Genomic DNA, 17,935 nt, shown 5'->3' with positions numbered 1-17,935 from the left:
GGGGTGTGAGCTTTCAAAGTTTGCATTTTCAATTGCTTATTATAGCGCCACCATGTGGCTAATTGGCATGGCATTGCATGAGAGGGTGTGGCCCTTGGCCCTTTACCATCATGCAAGGTTGCAACATCCTAGGCCTTACCATCTCACGTGAATTTGCATTAAAATTGTGCCTTACGGAAGAAGAGGAATAATAATAATTAAAGCTGTAAGCAATGCTGTGTTCAAGCTGTGGGCCCACTGTGCCACCATAAGGATAAATTAGACACATCGCCCTAGGATGAGCTAATTCTGTAATCCTTACCATGCTTGCCAAATATCAAAACTCAACATCAAACAGATCATGCAATATGCCTTTGATGTATTTTGGACCATTTGTAATGATGTTGACTACTTTAAATGTCTTCTTCTCCAGAACCGCTGGACCGATTGGCAAATAGCATCTTTGTACCCATGTTTTTTAACACAACATTTTCCAGGACTCTAGCGCAAACAATATGGCCGCTATGAGCCAATGAGCTTGCATGAATGTTTTTTCCTGTCCAACAGCACCACCATGTGGCCAAACCGAACCTTACTTTACAGGTCAGCTAGACTCAAATCCCTGAGCTTGTGTGCAAAATTTCAAAACTCTGAGTCAAACAGATAAAGAGATATAAACATGTGCCCGTTATAGCGCCACAGTGTGGTCAACCTGAATGTGTTTGCATATGTTGCGTCTTGACATTATTTGGAACATGTGTACAAAGTTTGGTTACAATACAAATATCTGTGTCTGATTTATATGCATTTATTTGCCAGACTACACCCACGTGAATGTTTAAGTAGCGGCCATGTTTTTTGACATACTAGTCTGGAAAATATTGCCATCAGAGACCTTGGTCCATAGATGCCATATGTCAAGGTTCATCCAGATCAGCTCAGTGGTTCTAGAGGAGATGCCATTTAAGTGTGTTTCACACTATAATTGTGTTTCACAATTTAATATGGCGGAAGATCCATCATGGCGGCCATTATGTTGAGGCAAATTTGTTCCTTGTGAGGGGAGGGACCTATGTACTGAATTTCAGGACTCTAGGTCACATGGTGTGAGGGGCATGACCTTTGAAAGTTTGCATTTTCAATCACTTGTTATAACGCCACTATGTGGCCAATTGGCATGGCATTGCACGAGACGGTGTGCAACTTTGCAACTTTACATCCTCCTAGGCCTTATTATCTCAGGGACATTTGCATTTTAGTGTATTATAGTGTTTTATTGTATTTTTACACGATAATCAGAGACATACTATATATTTCAGAAAGTAACAGTCAGTCAGGCAGTGAAGTATGCTTTATCTACAGTAGTAGCTGAACATATATTTTCAGACTGAACGGTGAAGGGAAGTACAATGTGACAGAGAACATATCAAAGGTTAAATATTGAAAGATTGTTGCACTTCTATTGGCTTTCACCTCACGCCCTGTCTATTCACATAAGTCATTGTCTGTAGTCAATGATAGCGGACACTGCAGTGAAATCACATCTGTACCATGGTTAAGGTAGAATTTCTGCAAAATCCATACATTGGGGCACATATTCTATACAATCAGAAATATAAAAGATAAAGGATGGGGGGAAGGGGGGAATGAGAAAATACTCATAAAATATAAATACAATATACAAGATAATAATCCTCCAACTCTGAGATCACACACACACACTCTTTCTTGCACTCACGTTTAACTCTTACACACACACACACACCACACTCTCCATGGGACAGCCGACTCCCGAGTTGCAGCAAGGGCGATGGAAGGTCATCAAGACAGCAAGCGTACATCACATGGATTACAAGCCAGATGGGAAGCTTCAGATGTGCGGGGACTAGGACTGTGGCTTGGCGTGTGTGTGTGTTTAGGGGGATCGATGCTTCGCTCCAGGTGTGTGGGAGGGTCATCTCTGTGTGAAGGGGCTGGTGCTGCAGGACAGGGGTGAAGGAGGCAGGGGGGAAGGAGAGGGGTGAAGTTGTCGCTCAGTGACTCAGTCACTCTGGCCAGGGTAGGGTGGAGCTCAGTCTCTGTGTGTTTCTCCATATAGCTTCCACTCGCTCTCTTTTTCACTCTCACTCAATTCCTGGTCAGGACAGTCTGTCTCCCAGGCAACCATCTTGCATCTATAGCTAGAGAAATAAATGTTATTAGTAAATGGATACCATTATCCTTGGAAACACACGTTATAACTATAACTACTGTTCCCTGAAGGAGGGAAACAAGGTTCAACACAACAATGGGGAGTTGCACTCTTGAGACTTCGATTGAAGAACAAAAATCATGCCAATGAAATCCGCGACACGCTGGAGGCCCCGTCTTCCACAGGTGATAAGCGTGAGGCTCGGATTCATTCCTTAAATTCAGTACCACACTTCACAGAGCCCAGGAACGGGCAGTGCAGGGCCAAACCGGTGTTGTACCTTGTTTCCCTCCTTCAGGGAACAGTAGTTATATTCATAACGTTATGTTCCCTTTCAGTCAGTACTCTTGGTACAACACAAATATGGGGAACTAGAATCCTGCCCCAAGCTGGCCCCAATGGATAACAAATTAAATGGCCCATGGCAGACCACCCAGACCTCCACCTCTCAAGATGCAGTAGTCGGGTTTTGCGCACACTGCACGCTGCCTAATGACCCTCTCCTGTCCTAGCTGTTTGCATGCTGTGGGCTACACTGGGAGCAGTGACATCCAAGCGATAAAACCTCACAAAAGTGTGTGGTGATGCCCAACTCGCCGCAGCACAAATATCCCCTACAGTCAACCCTTTAAATAATGTCCAAGATGCTGCCAGACCTCTGGTGGAGTGGGCGCGTACACCGCTAGGTAACCCTTGCCCCTTTCTGCTATATAGCCTCCACAATCCAGTGGGAGAGACGCTTAGAGAGTGCTCTGCCGTGAGCTGGATTAGCAAAACAGACAAAAATCTGGTCACCTAACCGGAAATCCCGGGTCCGCTCAATGTACGTGCGTAAAGCTCATACTGGACACAGGGCATGTAACCTCTGTTGCTCTTCAGAAGCAAAAGGAGGAGGCGAAAAGGGAAATTGCTCAAAAGCTAAAGACCTGTGAGACATAACCATGACTTTTGGGAAGAAAGCAGCATTCGGAGTACAGGAAGGGTGTACAGATGACGCGTGGAGGTCCCCAACACATTTAGCTTAGGCCAAAACCATGAGCTGGGAGGTCTTGTAGGAGAGGATCTTCAGATCAACTGACTCCAGTGTCTCAAAGGGCGCCTCCAAAACCAGAGCCAAATCCCATGTGAGCTCAATAGGTTTAAAGACCGGTCTGAGACAGCGCACACCTTTCAGGAACCTCACAACCAGGGGTTGGGCTCCCGGTGTGGAGAATGCCCGACCCTGCTCGAAAAGCTCCTGTAGGAACACTAGGATGTCTCTCACAGAGCACTGAAAGTGAACAAGTCCTTTATCTTTGCACCAGAGCTCAAACGCCTGTCCCTTATACGCATACAGCCCTCTCATGGAGGGTGCCCTTGCAGACTGAATAGTAGCAATAACCTTCAGAGGTAAACCTCGAGCCATCAGATTGGCCCTCTCAGGGGCCAGGCCCACAGGAACTAAATCTCAGACATTGCGTGCCAAACAATGATGTATATAAACCCTTTGATTTGCTGATGCTACAGTGCCTTCAGAAAGGAATCACACACCTTTGCTTTTTCCTCATTTTGTTGTGTTACAAAGTGGGAATAAAATAGATTTAATTGACATTTTTTGTCAACGATCTACACAAAATACTCTAAGGTTAAAGTGGAGAAGAAATGTTAACATTTGTAGAAGATTTATGAAAAATAAAACACTAATATACCTTGATTAGATACAGTGGGGAAAAAATGTATTTAGTCAGCCACCAATTGTGCAAGTTCTCCACTTAAAAAGATGAGAGAGGCCTGTAATTTTCATCATAGGTACACGTCAACTATGACAGACAAATTGAGAATTTTTTTCTCCAGAAAATCACAATGTAGGAATTTTTATGAATGTATTTGCAAATTATGGTGGAAAATAAGTATTTGGTCACCTACAAACAAGCAAGATTTCTGGCTCTCACAGACCTGTAACTTCTTCTTTAAGAGGCTCCTCTGTCCTCCACTCGTTACCTGTATTAATGGCACCTGTTTGAACTTGTTATCAGTATAAAAGACACCTGTCCACAACCTCAAACAGTCACACTCCAAACTCCACTATGGCCAAGACCAAAGAGCTGTCAAAGGACACCAGAAACAAAATTGTAGACCTGCACCAGGCTGGGAAGACTGAATCTGCAATAGGTAAGCAGCTTGGTTTGAAGAAATCAACTGTGGGAGCAATTATTAGGAAATGGAAGACATACAAGACCACTGATAATCTCCCTCGATCTGGGGCTCCACGCAAGATCTCACCCTGTGGGGTCAAAATGATCACAAGAACGGTGAGCAAAAATCCCAGAACCACACGGGGGGACCTAGTGAATGACCTGCAGAGAGCTGGGACCAAAGTAACAAAGCCTACCATCAGTAACACACTACGCCGCCAGGGACTCAAATCCTGTAGTGCCAGACGTGTCCCCCTGCTTAAGCCAGTACATATCCAGGCCCGTCTGAAGTTTGCTAGAGTGCATTTGGATGATCCAGAAGAGGATTGGGAGAATGTCATTTGGTCAGATGAAACCAAAATATAACTTTTTGGTAAAAACTCAACTCGTCGTGTTTGGAGGACAAAGAATGCTGAGTTGCATCCAAAGAACACCATACCTACTGTGAAGCATGGGGGTGGAAACATCATGCTTTGGGGCTGTTTTTCTGCAAAGGGACCAGGACGACTGATCCGTGTAAAGGAAAGAATGAATGGGGCCATGTATCGTGAGATTGAGTGAAAACCTCCTTCCATCAGCGAGGGCATTGAAGATGAAACGTGGCTGGGTCTTTCAGCATGACAATGATCCCAAACACACCGCCCGGGCAACGAAGGAGTGGCTTCGTAAAAAGCATTTCAAGGTCCTGGAGTGGCCTAGCCTGTCTCCAGATCTCAACCCCATAGAAAATCTTTGGAGGGAGTTGAAAGTCCATGTTGCCCAGCGAGAGCCCCAAAACATCACTGCTCTAGAGGAGATCTGCATGGAGGAATGGGCCAAAATACCAGCAACAGTGTGTGAAAACCTTGTGAAGACTTACAGAAAACGTTTGACCTGTGTCATTGCCAACAAAGGGTATATAACAAAGTATTGAGAAACTTTTGTTATTGACCAAATACTTATTTTCCACCATAATTGGCAAATAAATTCATTAAAAATCCTACAATGTGATTTTCTGGAGAAGAAAAATCTCATTTTGTCTGTCATAGTTGACGTGTACCTATGAAGAAAATTACAGGCCTCTCTCATCTTTTTAAGTGGGAGAACTTGCACCAGTGGCTGACTAAATACTTTTTTTCCCCACTGTAAGTATTCAACCCCCTAACTCGATACATGTTAGAATCCCCTTTGGCAGAGATTATAGCTGTGAGTCTTTCTGGGTAAATCTTTAAGAGCTTTCCACACCTGGATTATACCACATTTACCCATTATTCTTCTTTAAATTCCTCAAGCTCAAATTGGTTGTTGATCATTGCTAGACAACTATTTTCAGTTCTTGCCATAGATTTTCAAGAAGATTTAAGTAAAAACTGTAACTCCAGTGTAGATTTGCCTTGTGTTTTAGTTTGTTGTCCTGCTGAAAGGTGACTTCATCTCCCAGTGTCTGGTGGAAAGCAGACTGAACCAGGTTTCCCTCTAGGATTTTGCCTGTGACTAGCTCCATTACATTTATTTTTTATCTTGAAAAACTCCCCAGTCCTTAACGATTACAAGCATACCAAAACATGATGCAGCCACCACTACGCTTGAAAATATGGAGAGTGTGTCACGATCGTCGAACAGAGAGGACCAAGGCGCAGCGTTGCGGGTGAACATATTTATATTTATTTACTACATCACACGATCAAAACAAAGAACGAAACGTGAAGTCCTTCGATACCAAACCAAAAGGAACAAGAAACCACAAAACACAAAGTGCAAGACAAACAGTTAAATATGGCTCCCAATCAGAGACACCCAGCTGACACTCGTTGCCTCTGATTGGGAGTCACTCAGCCCAACATAGAAAATTAAACATAGACTTACACACCCTGGCTCAACATAACATAGTCCCCAGAGCCAGGGCGTGACAGTACCCCCCCCCAAAGGCGCGGACACCGGCCGCGCCAAACAACCACAACAGGGGAGGGACCGGGTGGGCACTCCGCCTCGGCGGCGGATCCGGCTCCGGACATGACCCAGGCACGGGTTGTGCTGGACTGACGACGCACACCCCTGACCCGGTGCGGGGAGCTTGGACGGGCCGGACCGGGCTGGCGACGCACACCACAGACTTGGTGCGGAGAGCAGGAACGGGCCGGACAGGGCTGACGACGCACACCACTGGCTTGGTGCGGGAAGCTTGGATGGGCCGGACTGGGCTGGCGACGCGCACCACAGACTTGGTGCGGAGAGCAGGAACGGGCCGTGCCGGACTGACGACGCACACCACTGGCTTGGTGCGGGAAGCTTGGATGGGCCGGACTGGGCTGGCGACGCGCACCACAGACTTGGTGCGGAGAGCAGGAACGGGCTGGGCTGGGCTGTCGACGCACACCGTAGGCTTTGTGCGTGGAGCAGGAACAGGCCGGGCTGGGCTGTCGACACGCACCACTGACTTGGTGGGAATGGCAGGAACAGGCCGGGCTGGGCTGTCGACGCGCACCACTGACTTGGTGGGAATGGCAGGAACAGGCCGGGCCGGGCTGACGACGCGCACCACTGACTTGGTGGGAATGGCAGGAACAGGCCGGGCCGGGCTGACGACGCGCACCACTGACCTGGTGGGAATGGCAGGAACAGGCCGGGCTGGGCTGACGACGCGCACCACTGACTTGGTGGGAATGGCAGGAACAGGCCGGACCGTACTGGGGACACACACCACTGGCCCCACGCAGGGATCAGGAACGGGCCGGACCGGACTGGTAACACACCCCAGTACCTCTCGCCGTGCCTCCACACTTTCCCTCTCCTCTGTGCCCAGTGGCCCCCCTAACCTGGCGGCCTTCTCTGCCAACGCTTTGCACCGCTCTAACCCGTACACCTGCTGGCCCGACGTCGTGAGCCCCCCCCTAAAAATTTCCTGGGGGTCTCTCCTCCCTCTTGCCAGACTCGCAATCATCTCCTCCCACGTCCATCCTCTCTCCTCGTCCCGCTGCTTGATCCAGTTGAGGTTGCCACGGAGATCTGCCAGCGATGGCTCCTGAACACGCTGCTTGGTGTGGTTAAGGTGGTTTCTTCTGTCACGATCGTCGAACAGAGAGGACCAAGGCGCAGCGTTGCGGGTGAACATATTTATATTTATTTACTAGATCACACGATCAAAACAAAGAACGAAACGTGAAGTCCTTCGATACCAAACCAAAAGGAACAAGAAACCACAAAACACAAAGTGCAAGACAAACAGTTAAATATGGCTCCCAATCAGAGACACCCAGCTGACACTCGTTGCCTCTGATTGGGAGTCACTCAGCCCAACATAGAAAATTAAACATAGACTTACACACCCTGGCTCAACATAACATAGTCCCCAGAGCCAGGGCGTGACAGAGTGGTCCTCAGTAATGTGTTGTATTGGATTTGCCCCAAACATAACACTTTGTATTCAGGACAAAATGTTAATTGCTTAGCCAAATGTTTTGCAGTATTACTTTAGTGCCTTGCTGCAAACAGGATGCATGTTTTGGAATATTGTAATTCTGTACAGGGTTCCTTCTTTTCACTCTGTCAATTAGGTTAGTATTGTGGAGTAACTACAATGTTGTTGATCCATCCTCAGTTTTCTCCTATCACAGCTACTAAACTATAACTGTTTTAAAGTCACTATTAAACTCATTGTAAAATCCCTGATCGGTTTCTTTCCTCTCTGGCAACTGAGTTAGGAAGGATGCCTGTATCTTAGTAGTGACTGGGTGTATTGATACACCATTCAAAGTGTTATTGATAACATCACCATGCTCAAAGGGATATTCAATGTCAGCTTTTTTAAAATCCATCTACCAACAGGTGCCCTTCTTGGCGAGGCATTGGAAAACCTCCCTGGTCTTTGTGGATGAATCTGTGTTTGAAATTCACTGCTCGACTGAGGGACCATACAGATAATTGTAAGAGGTAGTCACAAAAAAATCATGTTAAACACTATTTTTGCATGCAACTTACAGTACCAGTCAAAAGTTTGGACACACCTACTCATTCAAGGGTTTTTCTTTATTTTTACTATTTTCTACATTGTAGAATAATAGTGATGACATCAAAACTATGAAATAACACATATGGAATCATGTAGTAAACAAAAAAGTGTTAAACAAATCAAAATATATTTGAGATTTGAGATTCTTCAAATAGCCAACCTTTGCCTTGATGACAACTTTGCACACTCTTGGCATTCTCTCAACCAGCTTCACCTGGAATGCTTTTCCAACAGTCTTGAAGGAGTTCCCACATATGCTGAGCACTTGTTGGCTGCTTTTCCTTCACTCTGCGGTCCGAATCAACGCAAACCATCTCAATTGGGTTGAGGTCGGGGGATTGTGGAGGCCAGGTCATCTGATACAGCACTCCATCACTCTCCTTCCTGGTAAAATAGCCCGTACACAGCCTGGAGGTGTGTTGGGTCATTGTCCTGTTGAAAAACAATTGATAGTCCCACTAAGCCCAAACCAGATGGGATGGCGTATTACTGCAAAATGCTGTTGTAGCCATGCTGGTTAAGTGTGCCTTGAATTCCAAATAAATCACAGACAGTGTCACCAGCAAAGCACCTCCACACCATAACACCTCCTCCTCCATGCTTTACGGTGGGAACTACACATGCGGAGATCATCCGTTCACCCACACCGCGTCTCACAAAGCCACGGCGGTTGGAACCAAGAATCTCCAATTTGGACACCAGATCAAAAGACACATTTCCACCAGTCTAATGTCCATTGCTCGTGTTACTTGGCCCAATCAAGTCTCTTCTTCTTTTTGGTGTCCTTTAGTAGTGGTTTCTTTGCAGCAATTCGACCATGAAGGCCTGATTCACACAGTCTCCTCTGAACAGTTGATGTTGAGATGTGTCTGTTACTTGAACTCTGTGAAGCATTTATTTTGACTGCAATTTCTGAGGCTGGTAACTCTAATGAACTTATCCACTGCAGCAGAGGTAACTGTGGGTCTTCCATTCCTGTGGCGGTTCTCATGAGAGCCAGTTTCATCATAGTGCTTGATGTTTTTTGCGGCTGCACTTGAAGAAACTTTAAAAGTTCTTGAAATGTTCCGTATTGACTGACCTTCATGTCTTAAAGTAATGATGGACTGTTGTTTCTCTTTGTTTATTTGAGCTGTTCTTGCCATATTTCATAGATTTGATGTCTTCACTATTATTCTACAACGTAGAAAATTGTAAAAATAAAGAAAAACCCTTGAATGAGTAGGTGTGTCCAAACTTTTGAGTGGTACTGTATGTGAGTTGTTAAGCAAATTCTTACTCAAAATCAAAAATTTTACTCAAAAAATTATAGTGAACATCTTCAAAGTGTTGTAACCTTAACTTAACAGAATAATTTAAAAAAATCTAACAAGCATGTTTCCTTGACTTCAGGAGGAAAGGATGAATCATAATCAGTCAGTCAGCACAAGTTCATCTGCCCCTCACACACAGCTTCCCTTTTAGACCCCAGCCTACAAAGCAGGGGTCAACCATGGCATTCCTGCTTTGATATCGAAGGTCAACTGGTTACTCGTACCTCGAACAAAAGTTTTTTCATCTGGCCTGCCGGGAAATCTCCCCCCTCACCCCTGATAAAAGTAGGGCAAATTTATGTTTTTAAAAAGCCACCATGAGAAGATGGTGTGAGACGCCAACAAAGGAATTCTGGAAATAACTAAACAAATGTGGGTACTCTTTTCTAACACTCTTTTTTATGCTAGTGGAATATAATTACCATAATAACATATCTAGAATTGATACCTTGGTAAAACACTAGAAAATACTTTCTTTCACTTTCTTGTGGTAGAAGACTAGGCAGAGGTTATGTTCAGATGTCTCTAAAATATGTAGCATGACTAACATTAACTAAATGCATTTACAGTAATTGTGGGGAAATATATTTGGAACTCTTTGACAACATCCACTCATTGCTTAATCATAAACAGGTAATTGTATAAGATAGACTGCTCACCTGCTCATAATGCTGCTGTGAGCTCTGTGGAGGAGATAGGTTTCATCTCCTTCACCGTCTCCTCAATCCCCTGCACCATCACTTCCGCACACTTCACCGACATCGCCTTCTCTACCGCAGTTGGAACAGGGGCGGGGGTGTCTGGTGTGGGTTCAGTGGCAGGGGTGTCTGGCGTGGGTTTAGGGTCTGTTGTGTCTTCTTTGGCCAGGGCTTCCTTTGTCTCTGGTGAGCTTACAATGGCATCGATTTCCACCACCTCCTCCACCATTATTTCCTCCGCTGCCTCTTCTTCAATGATCTCTGCCGCCTGTATGACCACCTGTGCTGTCTGTGGGACCACGACTTCTGCAGTTATCTCCACTGGCTGGGCTCGGGCTTCAGCGGTCTCTGTGTGGGCCTCTGGGATTCGGGACTCTTCTGTCACAACCGTTGCTTCTGACTCCTCTTCAGGTGTCTCTGGAGTGGGAACCTCTGCTATCACTTCCTGAACCACCTCTATTACCTCAGCTTGTTGAACCTCAAGTTTGAATTCCTTAACTACTTCCTCTATCTCAGATTGTAGAACCTCTACTGCCTCTATGTTGCTCTCTACCTCTGTGATCTCCTCCTCTGCCTTTCCATCTTTCTCACTCTCTGTCTGTTCCACCTCTGCTACAACTTCAACCTCTACAACTTTCTCCTCACTTACATTGACCTCCATTGCTTGCTTTAATACCACTTCCTGTTTTATTTCCTCTACTCCCTCTTTGAGAACATCCTTCACCTCCTTGGTAACCTCTTCCATGATACTCTCTGTGATTTCAACTGTGACTGGAACTGTCTCAATGACCTGGACAGCCTTGTGGACTTCCTTTGGTGGTTTTACAGCTTCGGCTGGTGCCTCTGGAGCAGCAGGCACCTCTGCTGGGGTTTCTGGTGCTGGTGCCTCAACTTGGACTACAGGAGTTTCAGCAATGACAGGTTTCTCCTCTGCTACTTGTTCAATCTCTTTCTCTATCATTGCTACTACCTGGACTGGTAGTGCATCTTCAGTTGTGAATGTGGCAGTGGCAGAGGCAGGAACTTTGGGTTCAGACTCTGCTTCAGACACTTTCTCCACAGCACTCTGGATGACCACCTGAGTGATGACCAAGCCAGTCTCCTCCATGGCCTCTGCCTCCTTTGTCTCCTCGGCCTCTGTAACATCAACCTCAGTCACCTGCACTTGAATTTGGTCATCGCCAGCGGTCTCTGCAACTGCCACTGAGACCGTTTCCACTGCCACGGCTTCTGTGACCTCCACTTGCTGGGTTTCCAAGGACTCGGACGGTGGGCAGAAGAGGTACGTGGTCTCGCACACTTCAGTGACTGTGGCCTTGTTGGCATCAGTTAGTGAAGTAACAATTTCTCGGGCGGCAGGCTCATTCACCTCCTCTACAGCAGCGATCTCTTCGACGGCAGCTGTCTCTTCTTTACTTTTGACCTCAATGACAGGTGCCTCAGAGACCTCCACAATGTCAGCGGCAATGGAGTCTTCGACAGTTGGTACGATGGGGTCCACGATGTTCTCATTCACCGCAGGGGCCTCAATGATTTCAGCCTCCATCTGGATATAATTGACTGTGGCGAACTTTTCATATTCAGGCTCTTTACCCTCAGTGGCTATCTCAGGCTCTGGGATGTCTTCAATAGTTTTCTCCAGGAATGTGCTTTCGACCTGCTCCACTTGAGCTTCAAACACTGGGTCTTCATTAGCGTCAGCCGCCTCAGGTGGATCAGCCTTATATTCTACCGGCAGCTCAGCGGACAGAGCATTGCTGATCTCAGCTAGACACTCCATGGTGGGAATTACAGGCTTCTCTACTGCCACATTGGCGATCTCCTTGGTGCCCAGGACAGTGCAGATGGCGGTGGCCTCGATTTCTTCATGTACCATCAAGACAAGCTTTGAATTGCTATCAGCGAACTCGATCAGCGTTGTGGGTTCTGGGACGGACGCAGCCTCCTCCAGTGGGACCTCTATGATTTCCACAGAAGTCAGACTTGGGAGATCACTGACCAGCTCCACAGCCTCCTGTGGGACCTCCAGAGTCTCGGGCTCATTGGGCAGAGGGGTGGTTTCGCCATTCGTGGCTGGGATCATCTCTTCAGTCACCTCAGCAACAAACAGCTCAGGCTCCTGGCATGTGACTGCCTCTGTGATATGCTCTAAAATGATCTCGGCAACAGAAGAAGCAATCGCCTCGGCGACATACAGCTCAGGTTCCTGCTCCTGGCATGCGACTGTCTCTGAGGTCTGTTCTGCAATGTCCTCGGCGATGGTGGTGTCAGCAGACTTGGGGGTGGTGGCACCTTCTTCTGGGATGTCGCTTAGCTGATCATGTGGAATCTCCTGGAGGTTTTCCATGACCGCCGTGGCTGAGATCCAAGAGGGGGATCTCTCTTCAATGGACGATTGGACCTGAGTGATTGGTGCTGCTTCCTCAGAATTCACTGTCTCCACTGTCATTTCGGTTTCAGCCACTTTAGTCTCAGCGTGCTCATTGTCGTACTCTGAGAGAGGGACCACGGCTGGTGTGTCGGAATCTTCCTCGCCAGACCCCAGATTGGAGGAAAGCAGCTTCTTCTTTCTGCGTCCAGGAATGAGTTTCCTCAGAGAGAAGGAGGACTCTTCTTTGGGAATTTCACTGTCTGAGACGACCTGTTCACCACCGGACTCATCTGTCTTCTCGTCTTTGGGCTTCTTTCTATGGGTGACGAGACGCTTGAGAGTATCCCAGGTGGACTCTCCTGCGGTGGGGCTAGTGGACGGTTCGGGGGACGACACAGTGTTTTCTTGATCTGCCTCTCCAGAGCTGCCGAGAGGAGACTCTACGGTCTTAACCTGCTCTTCTCCAGTTGGTTGTGCCTCCTCTTCAATTTTGGTCTCCTCATCTTCAGAGTCAGAGGTCTTCCTGATCCTCTTCTTGTTGCCACCCATACACATCAGGGCCTCCCAGGAGAGGGAGGTGTCCATCTTCATCTTTTTGGGCTCCTCTGTGCTGCCCTCCAGCTTCTCAGTGGTTTCGGTTTTTGGCTCCTCCTCAATGAGTTCCGGCTCCTCCTCTTTCTTTTTCTCCACAAACACAGCGCTCTCAATGGAGGACAGGGTGGCCGACTTGGCCTCCTCAACAGTTGCCTCGTCCTCGCTCTCAGAGGGCCTCTTGAATCGTTTCTTGGGCGTCACCAGCTTCTTGAAGGAGGACCAGGGCATGATACCTTCTTTCTTCTTCCCTTCATCTGAGCTGGTTACCTCCTCATCAGCCTCTTGGCTGGCCTCAGCTTGGGTGGCCTCCACCTCAAAGGCATGCTCACCAGACTCCTCTGGGGATGATGCCCCCCTGTCAGGTTTCTGGACCTCTGCCAACTCTGTGGAGGACTGGAGCTGTTCAGCCGCCTGTTCCCCAGACTCGGTCAGCTTGATCTCCGTATCTTTCTTGTCTTTCTTCTGTTTCTTGGTAGAGAGCTTCTTCAGGCCGGCCCCAGTAAAGAGCTTTTTCAGTGGGCTTCCCAGGGCCTTGACCTTCTCCTGGGATGAGAGAAGCTCAGCCTCGGTGGTGACCTCGACTGGGGCCTTGACTGATTCCACAGCTTCTTCAACGTCCACCTCTGCTTGTTTGGCGTCATCAGTAATAGTGGCTTCTGAGGTTTCCATGGCAACCTCGGCTTGGATCTCCTCTTTGATCTCTTCGGCAGATGCTTCGGGTGTCTCAGTTTCTGGTGTTGTCACTGGCTCCACCTCCTTCACCTCTTCCTTTGCTTTAATTCCCTCCTCCTCCACCACAGCCTCTGCTTTCTCCTCTACCTCCTTTATCTTCTCCTCGGTTGCTTTCTCTTTTGGTTCCTCCTCTTTGGCCTTCTTGTTGCTTGCCTTCTTGCGCTGGTTGGAGAAGATTCCCTGTGTAAAGAACCTTCTGAAGGGGGACAGGGTGGCCTCCTGGCCACATGGGGTAGTTGCTGCTGCAGCTGGGTCACCAGGCTCTTTCTCTGCAACTCCCTCCTCAGCTCCCTCTGCAGCCTCCTCTGTGACTGCATCTGCAGCCTCTCCATCCACAGTCTCAGATGGGGCGTCCACTGGAGTTGCAGCCTCAACTGTGGTCTCTGAGGCGTCATTCTCAACGGTGGCGGCCTCTGGCTCAGCTGCCTTCCCCTCCTCTGCAGTGGCGGCTTCCTCCTTAGTTTCCTCAGACCCGCTAGTCTCTCCTTCCACTTCCTTGTCCATCAACGTCAGCAGCTGCACCGGGTCCGTCTTCTCATTCTTGTCCTTCTTCAGTGTGAACTTGAAGCCGATGAAATTGAAGATCTTCTTGAAGCCCACCTCATTGGCCTCGCCCGGTTTCTCCTCAACCTCCTTCTCTTCAGGACCGGTGATGTTGTTGGCGTCAGGAGACTCCTTCTCCTCCTTCTCTCTGTTCACCTGAGGGGCCACCGCAGCCTGGAGGGAGTCCATCATCTCAGGAACCTCCTCCTTCTGAGACACGGACACGCCATCAACTGAAATGACAGAGAGATAAGAATTAATGTTTAGGTTGAGGAATATACACATTCCCACAAACAACAACCGACAGGCACTCTTTCTCTCACACAGGCACATAGGGTGGAGCCAGACTAGAAACAAGACTGTGTCAGGGACAAAAGGAAAAGGGTAGAAAACAATAAAAATATCACAAACAGATATAATGTATCTAAGATGGCATCTTTAACATCTGAAGATAATCTAAACCACATTACAAAGCAATAGCTTTTGACCCCCTGAGTGGATTTAATCAAGCATTTGATGGATTAATTGCAGTCAGATTGAGTTTTTCTCTTGTTATCCCCTTTCCTGTGTGAGAGGGCCAGAAATAAAGAAAAGTTTAATCGTTGACACCACTCAACAACAAGCCCTGGAGGACTCTTTGCAGTGTGTTTCACAATGAAAGCAATTCCATTGCCAACACTTGGACAAAGATCCAGTCCCAAAACAAAGAAAGCTTACAGGCAAGGGTATATTGTAAACCCCTCAGCTGTGTTGCTTTTTCCAAAACTATAGCTATGACTTTATCCACTCTCATGCATCTATCGTAAGACATAGTTTCTCTATTGTTTGACAGAACGAAATTGTGGCTTTTGAACTAGTGACAGGTGAGATAAACAGAAAACACACATACACACACACACACACTGCCTGACATTCCTGCCATGTCTATCTGTGTTTTGACAGGAGTGGGGCGGAGGTAGTGGGCTGGGGGTGGTCTAAGTTCACAGGCTCTGTAAACCTCTGAGGCCCTCTTTCCTCTGACATACCCCTACATCAGAGGAAAGCTCATATATGGTGCTGGGAGTCTTTTCTCTGGGGGTACTCAGCCTACCCTTGGACTCTCAAAACAAATTCCCGGCATTTTTTATGCATGGATATCACCTTACCTAGATACGCACCCAGGCTGGGAGACACACACAGTCTCTTTTAACCAGACAAACATGCTCATATCCTCATAGTGACCCTGTCACTCTCTCTTCTGACTGTCTATCTGCCAGATCAACACACACACTTACAGTATGTGCACCATCCACACACACACGCCCCTAACCCCCCACACACACATTTTCACCCATAAAGCAACAGTAATATATTACAGCTCAATATGAATCATTTTCCCTCTGACAATCTGGCTAATGCTAGTTTTTAATTCATGTCTGAAGATGTGGTCCTCTGTAGCTCAGCTGGTAGAGCACGGCGCTTGTAACGCCAAGGTAGTGGGTTCGATCCCCGGGACCACCCATACACAAAAATTTATGCACGCATGACTGTAAGTCGCTTTGGATAAAAAGCGTCTGCTAAATGGCATATATATATTTTTTTATTATTTTTTTTATAATCCTATCTTTTTAGAGCCAACTAATGAAAAATCAATACTTATGTAAATAAGGTATTTATTTTTTCTATTTTTAATACATTTACAAAAATATCTAAAAACCAGTTTTCACTTTGTCATTATGGGGTATTGTGTGTAGATTGATGAGGGGAAATGTATATTTAATCAATTTTAGAATAAGGCTGTAACGTAACAAAATGTGGAAAAAGGGAAAGGGTCTGAATACTTTCCGAATCCCTAAAAACACTTATATTTTAAGAGAGATATGTGAGGCTGTTTGTGTCTCCCTAACAAATCTACCAAATTTGCATTTGATTCATAACAAGAGTGCACTATCAGTGAAAGATAATACTGCACTTGTCTCGTACATGAATAAGATACAGTTCTGGGGTTTGGCCATCCAAGTTTATCTCTCTAATCTGTTCCCTTCCTGTTTTTAAATTACACCGGCGGAGCTTCACATGGTTGACCAATAGAACCACTAAAAATCATTCACCAAACATCACGCCATCTCAGTCTAAATCTGTATAATCTGTATAATACTGCCTTTCATACCCAGCAGCCATCCACTTTCCATTCACAAATGATTTATTCCACATTTTGTTGTGTTACAGCCTGAACTCAAAATGGATTAAATAGATGTTTTCTCTCTCACCCATCTACACACAATACCCCATAATGACAAAGTGAAAACATGTTCTTAGAAATTGTTCAAAATGCTTGAACATATGAAGAGTGGTACTCAGTGATGTGTTGTGTGGATTTGCCCCAAACAAATAATTTCTTTGCCATATTTTTTGCAGTTTTACTTTAGTGCCTTATTGCAAACAGGATACATGTTTTGGAATATTTGTATTCTGTGCAGGCTTCCTTCTTTTCACTGTCATTTAGGTTAGTATTGTAGAGTAACTCTCAGTTTTCTCCCATCACAGCCATTAAACTCTGTAACTGTTGTAGAGTCCCATTCGCCTCATGGTGAAATCCCTGAGTGGTTTCCTTCCTCTCCGGTAACTGAGTTAGGAAGGAAGCCTGTATCTTTGTAGTGACTGGGTATATTGATACACCATCCAAACTGTAAATAATAACTTCACCATGCTCAAAGGGATATTCAACGTCTGTTATATTTAGTTTTTTTACCCATCTACAAATAGGTGCCCTTCTTTGCGAGACATTGGAAAACCTCCCTGGTCTTTGTGGTTGAATCTGTGACATGGTGAGATAGGACCCAGGAGCAGAGAAGAGAACCAGACAAGGAACCAGTGGTTAGGATAAATGTAAACACTTTACTGGGAAAAAGTTCAACAGTAGGTACAAAGTAAAGCTTGGGAAAACAACAAACACTATGAACCCGAACTGACACTCAAATGGAGACAGTCCAGTGGACGAGTTCGGCAGTGTGTTGTGAGCATATTCAGCCCAGACGAGTAACTTGCTCCAATTGGTGGCTGAGTGGAGACAAAACAGTGGAGGGAACCTTGTGTTTGATGTATTTGATACCATTCCACCTATTCCGCTCCAGCCATTACCACAAGCCCTTTCTCCCCAATTAAGGTGCCACCAACCTCCTGTGGTTGAATACTTATTGACTCAAGACATTTCAGCTTTTCATTTCAAATTCATTTGTAAAAAATTCTAAAAACATTCAGTAATTCCACTTTGACATTATGGGGTATTGTGTGTAGGCCAGTGACACAACATCTCAATTTAATCCATTTTACATTCAGGTTGTAACAAAACAAAATATGGAAAAAGTCAAGG

At 46.3% G+C, this 17,935-nt stretch overlaps 1 protein-coding gene across 1 annotated transcript in view; it reads right to left on the bottom strand.

The window, feature by feature from the left end:
* Positions 1 to 1,315: 1,315 nt before the first annotated feature.
* The window catches only part of LOC311108360 (uncharacterized protein), a 93,253-nt gene continuing 76,633 nt past the window's right edge, over positions 1,316 to 17,935 (bottom strand). The window contains exons 3-4 of the mRNA XM_084150996.1: positions 10,305 to 14,816; positions 1,316 to 2,159 (exon numbers count right to left, since the gene is read on the bottom strand). Of these exons, the coding sequence (XP_084007122.1) occupies positions 10,309 to 14,816 (4,508 nt within the window). The 3' untranslated portion in view covers positions 1,316 to 2,159; positions 10,305 to 10,308. The remainder of the gene's footprint in view (positions 2,160 to 10,304; positions 14,817 to 17,935) is intronic.

Source organism: Coregonus lavaretus (assembly GCF_964263955.1).
Source record: "Coregonus lavaretus genome assembly, chromosome: 33".
Taxonomy (NCBI): domain Eukaryota; kingdom Metazoa; phylum Chordata; class Actinopteri; order Salmoniformes; family Salmonidae; genus Coregonus; species Coregonus lavaretus.
This window is presented reverse-complemented; position numbering and strand designations above follow the sequence as displayed.